The sequence below is a fragment of the Rana temporaria genome, chromosome 6, assembly GCF_905171775.1.
Source record: "Rana temporaria chromosome 6, aRanTem1.1, whole genome shotgun sequence".
Lineage (NCBI taxonomy): Eukaryota > Metazoa > Chordata > Amphibia > Anura > Ranidae > Rana > Rana temporaria.
The window spans coordinates 151,518,914-151,540,017 of NC_053494.1; the positions used below are offsets into that span (position 1 = coordinate 151,518,914).

Genomic DNA, 21,104 nt, shown 5'->3' on the forward strand with positions numbered 1-21,104 from the left:
CCATGACCCTGGCATCGGTTTACTGGTTTGCCTTTTTTGGACCATTTTAGGTACGTCCTGACCACTACAGACTGGGAACATCCCCCAAGAGCTGAAGTTGTGGAGTTGCTCTGACCCAGTTGTCCAGCCAATACATTTTGACCCTTGTCAAAGTCTTTCAAATCCTTATTCTTGCCTGCTTTCAAATCATCAACTTCAGGGATATGCTCACCTGCTGCCTAATTTTTCCCACCCACTTTCAGGTGCCATTGTAACAAGATAGTCAATGTTATTTACTATACCTGTTAGTGGTTATAATTTTATAGCTGATTTATGCATTTCACTGCTTTAAACATGACAATGTTTACCTTGCCTATTATCGTCTTATTGCTCTATAGTCGATCATGATTGTTTTCTCACTTTATAGCCCACAGCAGCGCACAGAACAGATTCTACACACAATGAAAGTCCAGCATTTCTTTCAAGAGCTGCTTTGGTTTGTATTATATATTTTTTTAACTTTTGTATGGATTTTTTGTATCATGTGTACAATTTTTATACAAATCTGTCTGTTCATAATCTCAGTGATGCTGCATGGACGCCGCTGGAGCTGCCATCTTTGATTGCAAACAGCCTGCCTTCATGGAAAAACTGCATATTCTGGAAAGTAGTTCTGGCTCTGCCAGAAACAAGTCAGCCTGATGATCTTAACAGGTAGGAGGATTGTTTCATGTAAACTATGATGACATTGCAGAGTATGTTTAATATACCAGCACTAAAAATTTACACTCGCCTGCTCGCATTTTGCGAGTAAATTTTGAGGGCTGGCGAGTGTGGGCTGCCTGGGAACAGGGGGGGCGAGCAAGGAGAGGAGAGTCGCGTCGCCGCTGATGCCTGGTTGTTCAAAGCGCAGGGAACATTACAGCTTTCAATTCAATAGCTGTGTTCCCCGCCGCGCGTGTCATATACAGCTCCTCCCCCTTGTCCAGACACTTTGATAGATCACCCGTGCAATCCTGGGATCTGTCTGTCTATCAAAGTTTCCCGGACAAGGGGGAGGGGCTGTATACGACGCTCGTGGTGGGAATCACGGCTATTGAATTGAAAGCTGTTCCCCGCGCTTTGAACAACCAGGCGGCTCCGGCTCCTCTCTCTTACCCAGCACAGGTAGGCTGCAATGTGGGGACATTTGGCTGCAATGTGGGGACACGTGGCTGCATTTTCGGGCACGGATAAAGTTGTTGTTAATATTTATTTTTATAATTTGATTCTGCATAAAACATTTAAGTATCACTTCATGACATAATTTATGAGGGCGTGTCTATGGGCGGGATTAGGGAGCGGGACATGGTAGGGGTTGGGCGGGGCAACTGGTGGTGAGTACGCCTTAAGGCCTGGCTAGTAGCTCAGGACTTGAAATTTGGAGCCCTGTAATATACTAATATAACTTTTGTATTCCAGTGTTCTGTCTAAGTGGTTGCAGGCAAAGTTCTGCTGGGCAGGAATTCAGCCGGCAGATGCCCAGAAGCAGCAACTTCAAACACTAGCACTCTACAACTCATTAGTGTCACAGGAAGGATTCCCCGTGTCTTTAAATGTTTGTGTAAAGGTGAGTGTGTGTTTTTTTTTTTCTCTCTTTGAAATAAACTGCTTTTATATGATTTTGTTTAAATATATTAAACTTCTAACGTAAGTGATTACTAGATCCTTCTATAAGCCCCGGTTCACACTGAATGTGACTTTGAAATCGTGCTTTTTCACTTGAAGTAGCAGGATTTAGAAGCCACAGGTCAGTGTGATTTTAGGTGCGACTTGCCTGATATCTGTGCGACTTCATGTACAGACATCTATGCAAGTTGCATCTGAAAGCTAGTGCAGGGACCTTTTTTTTAAATTGGTGCGACACTGTAAAGTCAAAGTCGCACCAATTTAAAAGGTTCCATTGCCGACAATGTGGTGTGACTTGTCATGCGATTTGGGGCTGTTAAATGACAAGTCACACTGGTGTGAACGGGGGCTCATTGTTATTGCATGATCCTGTGAATGATTTTTTTGTTTACATATTTTGTCTTATGGCAGGCAGTACATGGACCTCTTGCAGACTCTGAGCTAGACAAAGCTGAAAGTCAGAATGAGTTATGGGGAACCAACAGCCTTGTTTTTCTCTTGCCTTTTACATATGAAAAAACTGAAGAGTACTGGATTTCGGCAATCTTGCAACTAAAGCAGCTCCTGAATTGTAAGCCCTTTTGGCCAGCACCAAGCCTTGCTGTGCTGGTGCCAGGATCTTCAAATGAAGAGAAAAATATAGAGGAAGGTCAGAGTTTGTTTTGTTTTCTTTCTGTAGTATGATCAGAACTGTTACATTTAAATTCTTTTAAATTCCGACTCCCCGCGGGGAATGGGCGTTCCTATCCAGATGGAAGGTGATTGACGGCCGGCTCTGGCACGTCACGCTCCCCGAAGACAGCCGGAGTAGGTCTCGGCTCTTCACGGGGCTATACGGCCCCTGCGCACAGACTATGCGCAGGCGCCGTGAAGAGCCAAGTCCTATTTAGGCTATTTCCGGAGAAGCGTGATGTGCCAGAGCCGGCCGTTAATCACCTTCCCTCTGGATAGGAACGCCCATTCCCCGCGGGGAGTCGGAATCTTCAATATACAATTGCACAGTGAGTACCGGGCTAAAAAAATAAATACAGGCATACTGTAGCTCGCGCTACTATGCCTAATTTTATGCTAGGAAAAAAAAAAATGTATTTTATTTTTTATAGGGTGAACCCCCGCTTTAAAGTGCCTTTCTTTCCACAGAACTTGGCCTCCAGGACCTAGTGTCATGTGAACTCATCTCAGATTACATAGTTCTGTCGATACCAGAAACTGTGACTAACATGAAAGGAACTGAAGTGGTAAGTTACACTGCATTATTTCACATCATTATTAAACTTACTCAATGTAATTGTTAGCAATAAAGATGAGTCTGCCATACCTTTCTCAATATATGCCCTCTTTCCAGCTGAATCATTAGTTCTCTGTTAGGACACAGGAAGCTTCTCAAGAAAATGTTTGCGCACGTCGTAATATTCGATCTAGAACTGATTAAAAACTGTTTGTTATAGCCGTGAGCATTATTAGTCCTGACTGTATTTGTTTTAGAATCTGTTAGTGCGTGTGATTTAAAAAAGGAAAAACACTTTTTCATCTGCGTATAGAATCAAGTCAATTAAACTCCTGGGATATTGCTCTGGTCAGTTAAGTAGAACATATATATATTAATTATAATGGCGCTTACGGTGGTATATGAAACCTACACAAACTCTTACAATATGCTAAAGTGCTCCAAATATAGTGTATACAACACTTGCAATAAAGATGAAGCAATAAAAATGCATCAATATTTTGAAAAAACAGTCTCTTGCAATGTGCTCATTGGAGCACTTAGCCGTGGAGGGGCGCGGAGCGCCCGTCTCAGCAGCTCGTTGAGACAGCCATCAACCAGGGCAGCTGGCGGATCCAGACTTGGACGTCGTGATGACGCGCTGCCCCGACTGATGGCAGGGATGTCAGCGGAGAGCAGACTTTAGACCGCTCTCCGCTGAAAACGGGTCACAGGAGTGCAAAACGAATTGCATTCCTGTGACCCAGAGGAGAAGCCCAGCCTAAAAAGCTCAGGACTTCTCCTTTAAGCAGACAAAGAGGACTGATTTTATTAGGCAAATTACTTTGTTATTGTTTAGTAACATCTGATAGAATTATGTTGACAATGGAGGTTATTTACGAAAGGCAAATCTACTTTGCGCTACAAGTGCAAACTGCAGTCGCTGTAAATCTGAGGGGTAGATCTGAAATGAGGGGAAGCTCGGCTGAATTTATTATCCAATCATGTGCAAGCTAAAATGCTGGGTTTTTTTTTTGGTTTTTTTCCTTGCATGTCCCCCTCGGATCTACAGCGACTGCACTTCCAAGTGCACTTTCAGTGCAATTTGAAGTGCACTTTGCACTTGTAGTGCAAAGTGGATTTTCCTTTAGTAAATAACCCCCAATGTGTGGCAATTTTGTCACATCTTCACACAAAGCAGTGGGCATGAAGGATCGCAACCCATTTGTTATACTGAACTGTGACATTCTGATGAGTCTAATGGGGGGGAAAAAAATGACTTTTTAATTGAGAAAAAGCTTAGAGCATTGACCACATATGTTTTTAAAACAAACATCTTTATTGTACAAAAATATCAAGACTGAATTACTCAAGGAACCCACAAAATTATCATGTTCCCAAATACAAGAAATAAAAATTTTGGAATGCTATAAAAACATCCCTGTGTCTACCGAAGCTACCAACAAACACTTATAAATTACTGTATTTATTGGCGTATAACACTTTTCAACCCTGAAAATAGAAGGCAAACTGTGCCTGCGTGTTATACGCAGGGGGCTGTGGAAAGTTTTTTTTCCTGAAACTTCCCTCTTAAAGTTAGGATGCGTGTTATACGCCGATAAATACGGTATTTGTAAAGAAGAAAATGAAAAACAAAATACACAAATGTACATAAACCTACAGTTCGGTCCATATATATTTGGGCACAATTTTAGCTTTTCATATTCAAGCTGTAGTTATATAATGGATATTTAGCAACTCGCATGGTTGATGATTAAAACGGGCACATCGAAGTATGCAGGCATCTGGGGTAAAGCTGTTCACATAGACCATCCTCCTTACCGCCATCAACGTCGCCCCTTCCATGCTGTGCTCCACGAGCAGTTCAGGCCTCGCTCTCAGATCGCTCTGCTGCAGGGTAGTCTTCCTGGTCATGATGGCAGACTGACAGCGGTGAGGGCCGGCAGTGTGGGGGATGGTCTATCTGGACAGCTTTGCCCCGGATGCCTGTGCCATGTGCCTCTTTTAATCATCAACCATGTAAGTTGCTAAATGTTGTAACTTCATTAAATGGAGCCATATTGCTACACTTAGAGGCGCGCCTCTCCTCTCTTTTTTATACTCTGTAGCTCCTGCTGAATTTTGCTTCAAATCCCCTTGCGGAGGCTTCCATTTGTGGATGGACATTTTATGGTTATGTAATCTCATTGCTACAGTCTTTATCTGGACTATAAACTGAAGGACTTGTGAATAAATGGTTGTGGAACAAATCATTTGAGTTTCCATTATCTCTTATGGGGAAATTTGCTTTGCAAATACAAGTGCTTTGGATTACAAGCATGTTTCTGGAACAAATTATGCTCGCAATTCAAGGTTTTACTGTATATTCATTTGTCCAATTGCATTTGAGCCCCTGAAAATGAGGGGAATGTGTATAAAATGGTTGCAGTTCTTAAAATTTGTACTTGATACTAATGTTCAACCCCCTTGAATTAAAGCTGAAAATCTGCATTTCAAATTCATTTGGAGCTTTTCCTTTTAATTTTATTCTGGTCTACATATATATGGACCTAACTGTATATAAAGCAAATGTGTATGAAAAAGAAGAGCAGCTGCCACTAAAAAATGCAATCACCACTTGTGTATCAATGAAAATATGTAACAAAGTGAAAGCGCTCCCGGACAAAAATAACTCTAATCGCCTAACGCTTCATAGTAGTGAAAAAAATAGCGAAGCAAAATAGTTATAAAAATACATAAAGTGAATATTTACAAACATGAAAGAGTCCCTTTCACAATCCAAATTGAGTGTCCATAGATTATACGAAATATTGTGCTATGAACATATATTTCCACACCATCTGAAATCTTCCACCAAACAAATTTTCACCCCTGTGCCCAATTGGGTGTCTCTTAACCTGGAAAAGTGGACCCCTTAATTTCTTAAGATTGACTTCTGTGCTTTGGTAACATAAGCCACAGGTCATCAGCATCCCGATCTGATTCAAATTCCAATAGTCCACAGTTCTTGCACAGGTGGCTCAGAGAACATACACTATATTACCAAAAGTAATAGCGGAGCGCCTGCCTTTACACGCACGTGAACTTTAATGGCATTCCAGCCTTAGTCCGTAGGGTTCAATATTGAGTTGGCGCACCCTTTGCAGCTATAACCACTTCAACTCTTCTGAGAAGGCTGTCCACAAGGTTTAGGAGTGTGTCTATGGGAATGTTTGACCATTTTTTCAAACGCACATTTGTGAGGTCAGGCACTGATGTAGACAAGAAAACCTGACTCGGTCTCCGCTCTAATTCATTCCAAATGTGTTCTATCGGGTTGAGGTTAGGACTCTGTGAAGGCCAGTCAAACCCTCCACCCCCAAACTCGCTCACCCATGTCTTTATGGACCTTGCTTTGTGCACTGGTCCAAATCATTTGGTGGAGGGGGGATTATGGTGTGGGGTTGTTCTTTAGGGGTTGGGCTTGACCCCCTTCGTTCCAGTGAAGGGAACTCCTTAAGGCATCAGAATACCAAGACATTTGGCAATTTCATGCTCCCAACTTTGTGGGAACAGTTTGGAGATGGCCCCTTCCTGTTGCAACATGTTTGTGCACTGGTGTGCAGTCAAGGTCCTTAAAGACATGGATGAGCAAGTTTGGGGTGGAGGAACTTGACTGGCCTGCACAGAGTGCTGACCTCGACACGATAGAACATTTTTAGACATACTCCTGAACCTTGTGGACAGCCTTCCCAGAAAAATTGAAGCTGTTGTAGCAGCAAAGGGTGGGCCAACTCAATATTGAACCCTATAGACTAAGATTTGGATGCCATTAAAGTTAGTGTGTAAAGGCAGGTGTCCCAATACTTTTGGTAATATAGTGTATATGCAGGGAGAATCCAAATAGTGTAATATTGCAAAATAGATTTATTGAGTAAAAAGATTTAGAAAGAGACACATACTAATGCCTTTGTGCTAATGCATTTAGGGCATCAGGACTAAAGAGTTTAAAAAAAAAATTTGTATGCAAGTCTCATAGATTTAAGCCCTGTTAACACTTGCAAATGCCCACTTGTTTTCCTGTAATTGCTGCAATGGGATCCTGACAGAACACCCAGCTATTCACAGCAACTCACATGCAATCACTCTTGTAGCAATTACATGCGCATGATTGGTCCTGGACACGGACTGTCTTTGTGGGTGATCATCCGCAGGTAGTCACTGCATGTGCCACCCACCTTTTGAACTGGTATGGAATGTTTAATGTCTGCATATTCACAGTATGTTACAAAATATGTCTACTTAGGATTGTTATATTACCATCTGTTTGGTCTTGCACTTATAATGGGTGCCTCATATCGGCTTACACATGAATGGAACACATTTCTAATTCCTGATGGTATATCAGGATAAATTAGCATGCCTAGATATCGGTTTGGCTTGCATTTAGAATAATTTAGGAGAGTTCAGTAAGTCCACTTCAGCAGATACAGGTATGTTTTTACAGTGTTTTGATTGTTTTTACGCTAGATCTGGCAACATCATTTAGTGGGTATCTTTACTATTTCTATCCTTTTTGATGTTATATTTTTGTATTTGGAAACATATGTGGTTGACGCATTAAGCTTTTTCATTTAAGTCTGTTTAATTTGAAGTCTTTGCACCACCAGTTACAGATTGTTTTGGTGTACCCAGGATGCTACTCTTTGCCAAGTCCTGTCTATTGCAAGGCCTTCATCCCATCATTTAGCAATACAGTGCCAGAAACTCTACTGGGTTCTGGGATGAGGTCGTTGATTGATGAAATGCATTGATCAGTGCTGATTTAAACTGTGCCATTCAGGTTTATGCATCTACATATTCGATCTTTTTAAAGCTCGGACATTTTTTCATAATTTGATTTTTTGCATTTGCTCTTTGCATATCATAGTAAAATATGCATTCAATCACTGTGTATAACCAGAGAAAAAAAATATTTAACAAACTCTCATTCTCACTCTTTCTTCTTTTACAGGTAACTTCTGCTGTACAGTTCTTGCTTTCCCATTGTCCCCGCTCTCCGCAGCTACATGCACTTCCATTCCGACAGTATATAGAGGATGGCGTATATCATGCATTCAGCGATCCTTTCTACTATGACATGTCAAACCGTAGAAAGTTTGGCCTTCCCTCTCAGGACCCTGCAGCGATCATTGATTTATATAACGGCGCCATTGCCTATCTGGCAAAGGTAGTCTCATCAAGCCGACTTGTGGAATTGTCCTGGCCTTTGACCGAGTTCACATCTTCAAGGGGAAGCTTTGTCATGCCACCTATGGACTGGAACAGCCTAGAACACCTTTCTTGGCTAAAGAAAGCTGTACTTTCCTTTCAAATTCCAGAAATGGACAAGCCTCCAGAGGGAGGTGAGTAGTTCACATTTAAAAGTAAATTTATTTTTAATGTTGCATGCTGGTAGCTTGAGCTATTTAATGACGCTAAACTCTGGCTAAAAATATATTTTAGTGTGTATTTCTAACAAGAGCACCTTATGTTCTACACCTCCTACAAATCTATTCCTTTTTGTTTGCTGCTTTGATCTGACTTTGCTAGAGAATGGCTACATTTGTTCTATCGGGTTGAGGTTAGGACTCTGTGCAGGCCAGTCAAGTTCCTCCACCCCAAATGCGCTCATCCATGTCTTTCATGAACCTTGCTTTGTGCACTGGTCCAAATTATTTGGTGGAGGGGGGATCATGGTGTGGAGTTGTTGCTCAGGGGTTGGGCCTGGCCCCTTAGTTCCAGTGAAGGGAACTCTTAAGGCATGAACTTACGAAGGCATTTTGGACAATTTCATGCTCCCAACTTTTGGGGATGGCCCCTTCCTGTTCTAAAATGACTGCGTGCCAGTGCACAAAGCAAGGTCCATAAAGAAATGGATGAGCAAGTTTGGGATGGAGGAACTTTACTGGTCTGCACAGAGTGCTGACCTCAATCTGATAGAACACCTTTGGGATGAATTGGAGCAGAAAATGCGAGCCAGGCCTTCTTGTCCACATCGGTGCCTGACCTCACAAATGCGCTTTTAAAAGAATGGTCAAACATTCTCATAGACACACTCCTAAGCCTTGTGGACAGCCTTCCCAGAAGAGTTGAAGCCGTTATAGCTGCCAAGGGTGGGCCAACTCAATATTGAACCCTGCGGACTAAGACTTGTTTAACGTTCATGTGCATGTAAAGCCAGGCGGCCCAATACTTTTGGTAATATAGTGTATGTTATCACTCTGCACATACAAAGGAAGGATGGGGTGAATGAAAAAAAAAATCAAGCCTTGGAAACTAACTTAAAAGGTAGGAGGGGGAATCGACACACCAGCATCGAACGCTAGTCAAAGTATGTTGTAGTTGATTTTCTAACATTGTTTTTTCATCTCTTCTTCATAGCTCCCTGGCAACCTGTGTGTTCCATGATTAAGGGTTATGTATCTCAGATCTCCAAATCTTCAGAGGCTTTGCCTGTGTTGAACTCTGAAGTACAGATGCTTCTTGGAGGTGTTTGGGACCATTGTCTGGAAAATGGTGAAAGTGAAGGGTCAGACTCTGAGCTATTTGTACATGAAATCCCTTGGGATGACTTAATTGCTCTTTGCATCAATCACAAGTTGAGAGACTGGAATCCTCCTTTTAATGAACATGTTAAAGGTATAAGTATATGTGCCCATATTTTTTAATAGAATGTATATAGACAGTAGTCAGGAGATAGGTTTATCTCTATATATTTCTACTTTATCCGATTCCGAATTAATCACATGTCACAAATGGCAATTCTCTGCGATTTACAATCCGCTGTTTTTTGTAGATGAGCAAACTATCATGTGAATTTGCCAGGAGTGCCTGTTTTCTGATATGCTACTCACGTAAAATATTTTGGCTTGCCAATTCTTGGATGTAGTGGCTGCAGCAGTTTACATTTTTCAGGTGAAGAACCATTTTCAGCTAGTACAGAAAATGGAAATCTTTTCTTGAAGTCCAATAAAACAACCCTTTTAGCTTTTGGATTATACTGACATCTACAAGGGGGATTGGAAACTGGAAAACAAACTGTAGGGCCAGACCATGATAACCATTTTTTAATGCAGTACTGAGAGCATGATCATACACACAGAGGGTGGGACTTGTGTCCCCAATAGACTCCAAAAAAAAATGTTTTAGTGATTACAAAAGTCATGTTTTCATTCTCATTAATTGAAGAACACAGGAAGTCTTTAAAGCATTCTAATGTCTAATAACATTTTACCTTAATGTATTTCTTGCATTAAGGAAGCAATGTCCCAGTACTTGTGGCTCTATCTCCAAACACTTACCTTACTAAACACTTTACCGATCCAGTGCTGTCTGATCTGCAGCACCACTGCTTTCTCTTGAAATGAGTGCCTTTAACCACTCTAGTACTACTGCGGCCACCACTAAAGAATAGTAAGCTACAATATATTAGTTTTTTTGTTTTTGATGAAAGTAGCTTCCATCGGAGCCCTCTTGCTATTTTACTTTTGTATACGTTTCCCTTTAAGATCCAAATGTATTTTCATAATTTCTCATACCAGCATTATATTTTGCTATATTTCCAAGACTATAAAAATAGCTACTGATGTTCACATTATCAGTTTGAGTTGTAAATGATCTTTTTTATTTGCCTTTTTTTTCCCCCCACAGGTTCCCTGGAGGACCTTTATGTTTATTTCTTTGAAAAGGATTTGGAAAATTTCAAATTGCCAGAATCATGGCTGAAGGCTTGTCACACTACAGATAAAGATTTACTGATGCCCAGTGATAGGTGATTATTCAATGTAACGATTGTTCTTGATGCTGAACTCCAGGGAAATAAATAAAAACCTCCTGCACTGTAAAGGTTAAATGCTATTTTTTTGCACCTGGGGAAAAAGACTTATCCCTCACTGCCCTGGCAGGTGGTGCTATGTTCTCTCTGACACACCAGGTGTCTGGTAGGATAGTGAGGGATTAAGGTAAGTACGATTTATTTTCCTGGTACTCTAGGTAAAGGTGAACATTCCTTCTTCAATATTATTATTTTATATTTTTTTAGGAACTTTCTCTGCAGTTTATCTCCAAGTTTTACTTTTTATATTCTCTGCTTACGGTACATATGCTGTGCTTTATACCCCTCCCAACTTTTTTTTAACCACTGTCCTCTGCCTGGGTATAAGCCTTTTCCACAAAATCATATTTGTAGAATATAGTGATAGCATCGTGTACATACAGTATTTAAATATCTGATCCAACTACTGTGCTATGCTTCTTTCTAGTTCATCATGCAGAAGGAAACGTAAACTGCAGCCATCTCAAACAGCACAGTCTTTTCTTACCCGTGAAGAAAATACTCAAAAAGATGTTAAAAACTTGATGTCTCTTCATTCGCATCTCAGTCAGTTTCTGCTGGAGGAGGAGAATGAAAGGTAAATGTTTTTTGACCTGCTTACCTCCTAATTGCTTTAGGGTACCGATTTTTTGATGATGCATGCAAGTTCTGGGTCAATTACATAGGAAGTATTGAATCCAGAGACAGCGAGACAACTAGAAGGCCAGGGGGGCTTGCAGAAATGTTCCCAACCCCAAATCTTTTTTCATTAAGGTGAAAAAACACTAGGGTTTACAAACCCTTTTTAAGGTTTGTGATGGATTATGCAAGAGAGCGATTCTAAGCATTGGGATGTTGAATCAGGTAGACACCTGTAGAATTTCCCTTGCACCCTTAGTTTCTTAAAGGATGCCTTGATAGACTATTCAACAGCTCTCTCATGTGGGTGTTTTTTCTATGTATATGTGCAAGTGTTGGTCAGCAGCGATACCTTGTAAATAAGGATGAGCTTCGAGTCAAACTCATGTTTGTCTCGAACATTGCCTCTTCAGACAGTTAACAACTTGGGGTGTTGGTGGCAAATTCGAAAAGCCGCGGAATACCCTGTAAAAGTCTATGGGAGAAATCTAAAGTGCTAATTTTAACGGCTTAAATGCAAGTTATTGTCATAAAAAGTGTTTGGGGACCCGGGTCCTGCTCCAGGGGACATGTATCAATGCAAAAAAAAGTTTTAAAAACTCAAGTTTTTCGGCAGCAGTGATTTTAATAATGTTTAAAGTGAAACAATAAAAGTGAAATATTCCTTTAAATTTCATACCTGGGGGGGGGGGGTGTCTATAGTATGCCTGTAAAGCAGCGCTTGTTTCCCATTTTTTAGAACTGTCTCTGCACAAAGTCTCATTTCCTGAAGGAAAAAAAGTAATTTAAAACCACTCGCGGCTATAAGGAATTGTCGGCTCCCGGGAATACAGAGAAAAGTCATTGATAAAAAAATAAATGCGTGGGGGTCCCCCCAAATTCAATTACCAGGCCCATCAGGTCTGGTATGGATTTTAAGGGGAATTCCACCCCAAATTTTAAAAAAAATGGAGTGCAGTTCCTCCCAACAATCCATACAAGACCCATTATCTGAGCACGCAACCTGGCAGGCTGCAGGAAAAGAGGGGGGGACGAGAGAGCGCCCCCCCTCCTGAACCGTACCAGGCAACATGCCCTCAACATTGGGAGGATGCTTTGGGTTCTGTAACTCCTCAAAGCACCATGTCCCCATGTTGATGGGGACAAGGGCCTCCTCCCCACAACCCTTGCCCAGTGGTTGTGGGGGACTGCGGGTGGGGGGCTTAACGGAATCTGGAAGACCCCTTTAACAAAGTGTACCCCCAGATCCCGCCCCCCCCATGTGAATTGGTAATGGGGTACATTGTACCCCTGCCATTTCACAAAGAAAGTGTAACAATTGTAAAAAAAAAGCAAAGTCCTTTATAAAAAAAAAAAGAAAAATTCCAGCGGTGGTAATGCACTCTCGGTCTCTGCTCCAACGCTTTCGGTTCAGCGATGAGAAGATCTCTTCATCCAGGTCCAGGATCCAGCTAAAGAGATGTCCATCCAGTGCAGCGCATCACCTGTCAGCCGGCCTGCCAGGTTGCGTGCTCGGATAAAGAGTCTGGTATGGATTTTTGGGGGGAACTTCACGTAATTTATTTTTTAAATTTGGGGTGAAGTTCCCCTTAAAATCCAAACCTGAAGGGTCTGGAATGGATATTTGGGGGGGAACCCCACATTTATTTATTTTTGACGCGGGGTTCCCCTTAATATCCATACCAGACCTGAAGGGCACACCCCCCCGGTACAAAATTTAAAGGAATATTTTACTTTTTATTGTTTCACTGTAAACATTATTAAAATCACTGCTGCCGAAAAAACTGCAGTTTTTTAAAACTTTTTTTTTTTTTTGCATTGAAACATGTCCCCTGGAGCAGGACCCAGGTCTCCAAACACTTTTTTAGGACAATAACTTGCATATTGACCTTTAAAATTAGCACTTTAGATTTCAAACGTTCGAGTCCCATAGACTTTAACAGGGTTCTAAATGGGGTTGTCCCGATACCGATACTAGTATTGGTATCGGGACCAATACAGAGCATTTGCGCGAGTACTTGTACTCGCGCGAATGCTCCCCCGATACTTTTTTTTTTTTTTAATGTAGAGTGGCTGGAGAGGAGCCGGTGTCTGGGGAAGGCAGGAGAGGGCGGAGGAGTGCAGGCGGAGTTTGGCTGTAGAGGGGGCGGGAGGCACACGCTGGGGGGGTATCGGGCCGGTGCTCCCCTTCCGTGACTGAAGAGGACAGCGTGGAGACAGCGGGTGGCATGGCGGTGACAGGGAGGCAGTGACACACAGGCTGAAGCCTGGCTTTGCGGGGGGTCGGTCGGCAGGCACACCCGGGACCCAGCCGCGGCTGTGACTGTCTCACATTTTGTGTTTTCATCGGACAAATGTTCGCTGTGAATGCTCTCAAACTTTTCGGCAACAAATGTCAGATGGAAGATAATCCAATTGTGTGTACACAAGTCCATCAGACTAAAGTCCAAAGTACAAACAAGCATTCTCAGAACCAATGCTAAAGATCAGATGATAATAGCAGAAGTTGACCAAAGGGTGGCGGTAAAGAGCTGAAAAATCAGTTTACCCTCATTTTTGCCTTCCCTCAGCTGAAGCTTCTGCCCCTACTGCTTTGCAGGATATGATTGAAAGGGATTCTGGTTACTTTTGTCACTCCAGCCGGAAAACATGGTACTCTCCTGTTGCAAAGGTTCAATCTTCCATCCTGCTCTTTGGTTGCTGGCTTTGTGTGATTTTTTTTTTTTTTTATATTTTTTTTTTTTATTATTCCTATGCTTCTAGGACTAGGTAGGTGAGTTTGCAGAAGATTTATTTTTAGACTTGGAAGTCTTATTTTGAGTGGTGTGCGGCCCAAGTTCGTCCTTGGAACACATTGTAGATTTTCTGCAATTAGGAGTAGACAAAGTTTTATCCGGAGTACCATCAAGGGTCAGATTTCTCGTTTGGCGGTTCTCTTCCAAAAATTCATTACCTACAGCAGGGTTCGACGAAATCCGGATGCCAGGTCACAATTGCGACTAAAATTAGTGACCTGGGACAACACCGAATTTGCGCAGCGCTCTTACAAGCGCACTTTTTTGGGGAAAAATCCACTTTTTTAATTAAAAAAATAAGAAAGTAAATTGATACCCAACATGTCACGCTTCAAAATTGCATCCGCTCGTGGAATGGCGACAAACTTTTACCCTTAAAAATCTCCATAGGCGACGTTTAAAAAATTCCATAGGTTGCATGTTTTGAGTTAGAGGAGGTCTAGGGCTAGAATTATTGCTCTACCAATCGTGGCGATAGCTCGCGAACACCGCTTTCGTATGCGTTCGCTTCTGCGCTTCTTTTAATATGTTTTCTATTCCTATTTGGGAATAAACTATGGGTTTGAGATTTGCATATCATTGCATTCTGTTTCGTTTAATTTTTTTTTGCAATTTTTGGGTTTTACATCGCAGGACACAGTGATCCCACTCTTTCTATGTTGTTCATGGCTGGCTACAAAACCCAGGATGTGCCTTGCTGGATGGGTATCATCTGGAAGGGGATTACTGTCCCCTTTTTGTGTTAAATCACCTGAAAGTGGCAGCATACCCATATCATAATGTACATCAAGAACATAATCCAATTTTTGCTACACTAAGCTGTTGTATTTTTCTTTATGCAGTTCTTCAAGCAAAAAGAGGAGTGTGTTGGTGCCATCTCAGCCTTTGGAGTCTTCCTTTGTGGCACATATGGAAAATGCACAGACGGATTTAGACCGCCTCAAGTCTCTTCAGTCACAACTGAACCAGGCCTTGTTGGCAGAGAAACAGGAATCTGAAAAGTAAGGTTTTGTTATCATATTGTAACTGTGTTTTCTTGTATCCAACAGAGAACTTGTTTCCAACACAGCCTTGGCTGTGGAAGCATGGAATGCTCTGGCTTGTAGTAAATAGAGGAGCGCTATGGCATGTAGTAAATAGAGGTCCCTTTCATCAGATCAGGACATCTTATCTTGTTTCTTCCTGTAGAGCACAATGCCTGCCCCCTACTAATAATATAGTCCCATAGTATCTGGGATGTTGGGAACAAAGTTATGTTTTAAAAGATGATGTCTAAGGCAAAGGCCATACATGTGTTCTTCTTTTTTTTTTTTTTTTTTTAAAACAGCGGATTAAAAAAAAAAAGAGGCAATTTCCCCATCCACACATTCAATATGGGTCAGTGTTGCTGGTTATAGCCGGAAGCACTAATCGTGGGGATAAAACACCACTGTGGATTGGCCAAATTTAGATCCAAGTTGTCGAATTTCGATCCCATGTATGGCCAGCCGGTGTTCTAATGATATGGTTCCTTTATCAGGTGGGGTCCGGCATCGACTGTGCAGGCAGTCGCACATTCATTTTCAGTTGACTAAAATGTACTGGAGATTTTAGTCAACTAAAATACGATGACTAAAATGGGACTAAAACTAAAATGGCATTTTAGTGTAAAACTAAATCAAAATTTGCTGCTAAAATTAACACTGGCCACCAGCGCCCCTACACCTCTTGCCACAAACACAGTACTGCATAAACCAGTGCCCCTGCACCAGCAGTGGTTGTGGAACGAATCATCTGAGTTTCCATTATTTCTTATGGGAAACTCGCTTTGATATACGAGTGCTTTGGCTTACAAGCATGCTTCTGGAACGATCTATGCATTGCTCGTAATCCAAGGTATTACTGTACAAAGCTGCTAGTACAAAGATAGTGTTCATATGCCTCTAAATAAACCAACAAAACAAAAGAAGTGCAGTGCTACATAAAGTCATAATAAATCACTACAGGTATTGAGTGATACAAATTAAAAGAAAAAAAGCATAAATGGGTGGATTCCTTGATAATGTTCACAAAACGCGCCGGGAGGGGTCTGATCTCATCTGCATGTTCAGGAGCAGCAGCTTTTGTTGCAAGTCTGGCCAGTCTTTTTATTTTTTTTAGCGTTGTATTGTTTTGCTTAACTCTTTAAATAAAATGCTGCATAATATACAGTTTGTGAGTTATTTTATGCAGCTTACGTTTCCCTGAGCAACCCCCTTGTCTAAATGACAAAAGGAAGTGGGGGGGGACTCTATTCTAAAGAAATTAAGGCATATTTTCATCTATTTTCTGTTAAGTGTGCATGCTGATGGAGGCTCACAAGTGTTGATTTGGTTACATCACATCTGGTGGAATACACCTGTTGATAATGCTGGTATTTGAATAAACTTCTGACTTATTTGTATACTTGGTGGAGATTCAATCCTCACTTTTAACCATCATATTGGGATGTCTTACGATGTCGAATGGAAATAAGCATCATGTCTTTCATCTACCAGATTACGTTTCCTTGTCCGGCCACTGCGTCTACAGTCCTTAACGTTGCTTGTTTTTGTGTTGCTTCAAAACAGTTTTGTAACGGTCACCACCGTTTACGATATCTCATTCCATCAGCCACGACAGCTTATCTGACACTCCAACCATCCAACAGACACGATCTATATGGATTTCCCCAGAATAAACGAGACAAGCTCCATTCTCTGAGTCAAAATGTATGAACGAACTTTAATGGTTAGCTCTCAGCTTTTTATGCAGTACAGGCATGTTACAGGGACAATGAAACTCTCCACCCACACATCACACAATGGGGGGGCTTCAATCACATTCATTTAGAGAATGACATTCAGAGAAGTTAATTATTCCCCAGACGTCCGGACTCCGATACTAAGTGATTCACCTGCATAATACACATTTCTATGTCAGACGTTTTGGCACCGATTTAACATGACCTAATTACTACAGCTGAGAAGTCGCATTCCTTTACTAAACATATGGATGGAAGGTCTTGGGAGCAGACGTACTTGGTTAGCATCTCAACAGCCTAGGTTAAGCATTGAAGTATACACTCTTATTGACCGGTTGTGGGTCAGCATGAAATCAAACTGTAATATTCCAAGATATCCTGCAAAACATGAGTTATCAGTAATGTCCCATCTCATGTAATTTAATTTTTCTCAGTCACCCTATGCCCAAAAGGGGCACAGGGTGACCCAAGAGTTATTAGTGACGCTGGCACAGGAGTACCCCTCATCCTTCAAAAGTCTCTGGGGGTCATTCCGTTACAAGTTTGAACAGCATATCTTGAAACCCCAGTCTGCTTTGAAATATTTGGCTGGGAGTGACCTCGTTGATGCAGTAGAACTACCTTGTGTCTTGTTGCTTTGCTCAGTCTTTCCATTGTGTATGACCTACGATATAAAAATGTCTTCCACAACCTCACGTGACAGCAGAGTTTGGTTGTTCCCCATCCTCTTTAAAGCCTCCTACACAGCTGTTTCTCTTTCAGTTAATGTCTGTGTTTTTAACCTACATATGAAATCAGAATAAAGAATAAGTCAAATGTAGTGGGGCAAGTAGGGTTTCTCTGGTACCATCACAAAGACATTATAACAACTCTGTTAAAAAAAAGTCATATGGACATTAGAATAGTATAGATTTTCTAATTCCAATGTTGAATAGAAAACACATTTTTTAACAAAGCTGTTGTAATGTCTTGTGATGGTACCAGAAAAAGCCTACTTGCCCCACTCCTTTTGTCATTTTTATTTTAATATGATTTTGGGATGTAGGTACATGTAGCTTTTACTATACATTTTTCTGAGCAGCCATTTCTGACTTCATATGAAATTGATGATCATTGGCACCGGTTTGGTATAATTGGTTAATTATACACCTGACTCTAATCCTACAAAATCCCTGACTTGGTGCTCACACCAAATATTGATTTGATTTTGATTTTTCTTCTGTTCGCTCATTTTTACATCCTGTAAACTGATAAAGAAACAAAGCATTCTTACTTTACAGCATTTCTTCACACCTGCCTAAGACTTTTACACAGTACTGTACAGATTTTGCTGTCTAGAAAATGATCATGGTAATCGATAAGCTGTTAACATTGTACTATCTGCTTTCAGATTCAATGAAAAGCTACAACACCTGCTTGAAGAAGAACCTCTAGATGTATCCCTTAGCCTTCCTTTGTATCTTCCCAACACATCTTTACAAGGGGCTCTAGAAAATGCTACAGTAGTTCGTTCTCAGCATAAGCCTTCAACAGACGGGACCCTGCATTCCAATTCCCAATCAGCTTCCTTGATGAGTGATGTACATTCTCACTCATCTCTTAGAGATCTCATGAACAGCTTGCACACAAGCATAAGAAGGTATAAAGATGAAGATATTGCTTTCGATTTGCACATGAGCAACCTGCTTGATGTGGCAGAGATGAGCAGCTCTCCAAATGAAACCAACATGTAGAGACAGTTGATCAACCAATGTTTCGTCTTTTTTTTTTTTTTATGAAAGAGTTCAACTTTTATTTCTGTAAATATCCTGTGTCATTTGTTAAATGTAAAAGCTTTGTTTTCATATAGTAAATACATAGAGAAAACCAGCAATAGTTTAAAACCATGGCTGTCAAAGATAATTATTTTGTTATTTCATTTCTTGTGTCCGAATTAAAATGTAAATTGCTTAAAAAAAAAAAAAATCGCAGTTTAAATAAAACATCTCTCATCACATAAAGAGATCATAGACAATTTAAAAACGCTAGCGCTACAGCGGTGCTAAGCCGCATTTTTACATTCGTGTTTTATTGCGTGTTTTTTTTTTTTTTTACATTAAAACACTCCCTATAATGTGATAAAAACGCCAAACACGGCTAACAGCTTGTTACAGCATTTATGGGCGTTTTTTGTTTCTACGGCTCGTTTTTACTGCTCCTGGAAGCACAGGCTGTTGTTTTTTTCTACTGCCCCCAAACACTTCTGACGGTTTGTGTGCATGGACACATAGGTTAACATAGATGGGTGTTTATAGAGGCAGTTTAAAAAAAACGTCCGACGCCCCTAGCAGCTGTAAAAATATACAGTATGCATGAGGCCTTAGTCACACTGGATGTTTTTTGGACGTTTTTACAGCAGCGGTTTATGGCTGCAGACGTTTTTTTCTACAGTCAATAAACTCTCCATGATGTGTCCATACACATACAGGCTGTTTTGGGCAGTGGCGTTTTGAGGTGTAAAACAAACTAGTGGGTTCCGAGAAGTGTTTTTCAGCTGCAAAAACTCTGTATTGTCAAAAAAAACGTGGCTCGTTTTGTACAGTTTTTGATCCATTGAAAAAAAAAAGCCAACGATGAAAAACGCTATGGCTAAAACTAGGGTTGTCCCGATACCACTTTTTTAGGACCGAGTACAAGTACCGATACTTTTTTTCAAGTAGTCGCCGATACCGAATACCGATACTTTTTTTAAATGTGTCCCCAAATGCAGCCATGTCCCCCCCCATATGCAGCCATGCCCCCCACATATGCAGCCATGTCCCTCACATATGCAGCCATGTCCCTCTAGCCATGTCCCTCACATATGCAGTCATGTCCCTCTAGCCATGTCCCTCACATATGCAGCCATGTCCCTCTAGCCATGTCCCTCACATATGCAGCCATGTCCCTCACATATGCAGCCATGTCCCTCTAGCCATGTCACTCACATATGCAGCCATGTCCCTCTAGCCATGTCCCTCACATATGCAGCCATGTCCCTCACATATGCAGCCATGTCCCTCTAGCCATGTCCCTCACATATGCAGCAATGTCCCTCTAGCCATGTCCCTCACATATGCAGCAATGTCCCTCTAGCCATGTCCCTCGATGCGGCGGCAGCGGCGGGGGGGGAAAGTATTCTATTTAGGTATCGGGGGTATTTGCGCGAGTACGAGTACTCCCGCAAATACTCGGTATCGGTCCCGATACTGGTATCGGTATCTGGACAACCCTAGCTAAAACGTTGAAAAACTCACTGCATAGCTATTTGTGTTTTTATAACATTGTTATAACATCCAGTGTGTATGAGGCCTTAGAATTCAGATAATAAAAAACAACAATGAATGCAGTCATGCCAGGGGAACTCTATTACATATATTCTGGGAATGTTTGCTGTTTCACCTTTTTTTGACAAAAATCCAACTGGAGTAAATCTAGGGGCTGACCTTTCAGCTTTTCTTCTACACATGTCCCTTTCTAAGACCCAAGATATAAAAATAAAAAAAATCACTGCTTATCCACCTTATAAACGTGGTGAGATCTTGTATCCCACTGAAATGGAGAAGCATGAATTCCCTTACAGCGGATTTGTACATTTCCAGGGTTAATGAGATCAAAGGAATGCATCCCTGGAGCACAAGGAAGATCGATAAATGTTGCTCATTATGGTTTTACTGGCGTGATTTCAGTTTCTCAGAGGAATACCGTATTTACCTTGAAACTCCTTCTAAGCCTACCAGTTGAATCTCGGGTTGCCTGAGAGAGTACCCCTATTTTTTTTTTTTTTTTACTGAAGCCGGTGGGCATCTTGGTTGGTGGGAAGATGTCCGAGAGGAGGCCGAACCTGGTTCTTTCAACGCTTTCCTTCACGCCCCACATACAATTCTACTTTTTTTTTTTTTTCTACTACTTCACTTTTTTATATATATTTTATATTTGTATATTTTTTCTATATTGAAAATTCAGTCCACACTGTGCTTATGAGAAGTCACATTAACAAGGCACATTTATGTATTTTTTTTTTGTGGATTGCATAAATAAAGCATTGAAAAAATGAAAGCAGATGAATGTGTTTTTATATATATTTTTTTTATTTTCATACAACTAGTATAGATCCAATTTGGTCTTTATCAGCTTCCTCTAATCTCCTGCACAGCAGCATTCAAACTGGGAGAAGGAACA

The 21,104-nt window shown here is 41.1% G+C and overlaps 1 protein-coding gene across 1 annotated transcript in view; it reads left to right on the forward strand.

The window, feature by feature from the left end:
- LOC120943922 (minichromosome maintenance complex component 3 associated protein) overlaps positions 1–18,854 on the forward strand; it is a 71,605-nt gene extending 52,751 nt beyond the window's left edge. The window contains exons 20-30 of the mRNA XM_040357599.1: positions 407–475; positions 565–693; positions 1,441–1,588; positions 2,059–2,296; positions 2,788–2,885; positions 7,869–8,259; positions 9,278–9,535; positions 10,547–10,667; positions 11,158–11,307; positions 14,986–15,144; positions 18,295–18,854. Of these exons, the coding sequence (XP_040213533.1) occupies positions 407–475; positions 565–693; positions 1,441–1,588; positions 2,059–2,296; positions 2,788–2,885; positions 7,869–8,259; positions 9,278–9,535; positions 10,547–10,667; positions 11,158–11,307; positions 14,986–15,144; positions 18,295–18,637 (2,104 nt within the window). The 3' untranslated portion in view covers positions 18,638–18,854. The remainder of the gene's footprint in view (positions 1–406; positions 476–564; positions 694–1,440; positions 1,589–2,058; positions 2,297–2,787; positions 2,886–7,868; positions 8,260–9,277; positions 9,536–10,546; positions 10,668–11,157; positions 11,308–14,985; positions 15,145–18,294) is intronic.
- Positions 18,855–21,104: the final 2,250 nt, after the last annotated feature.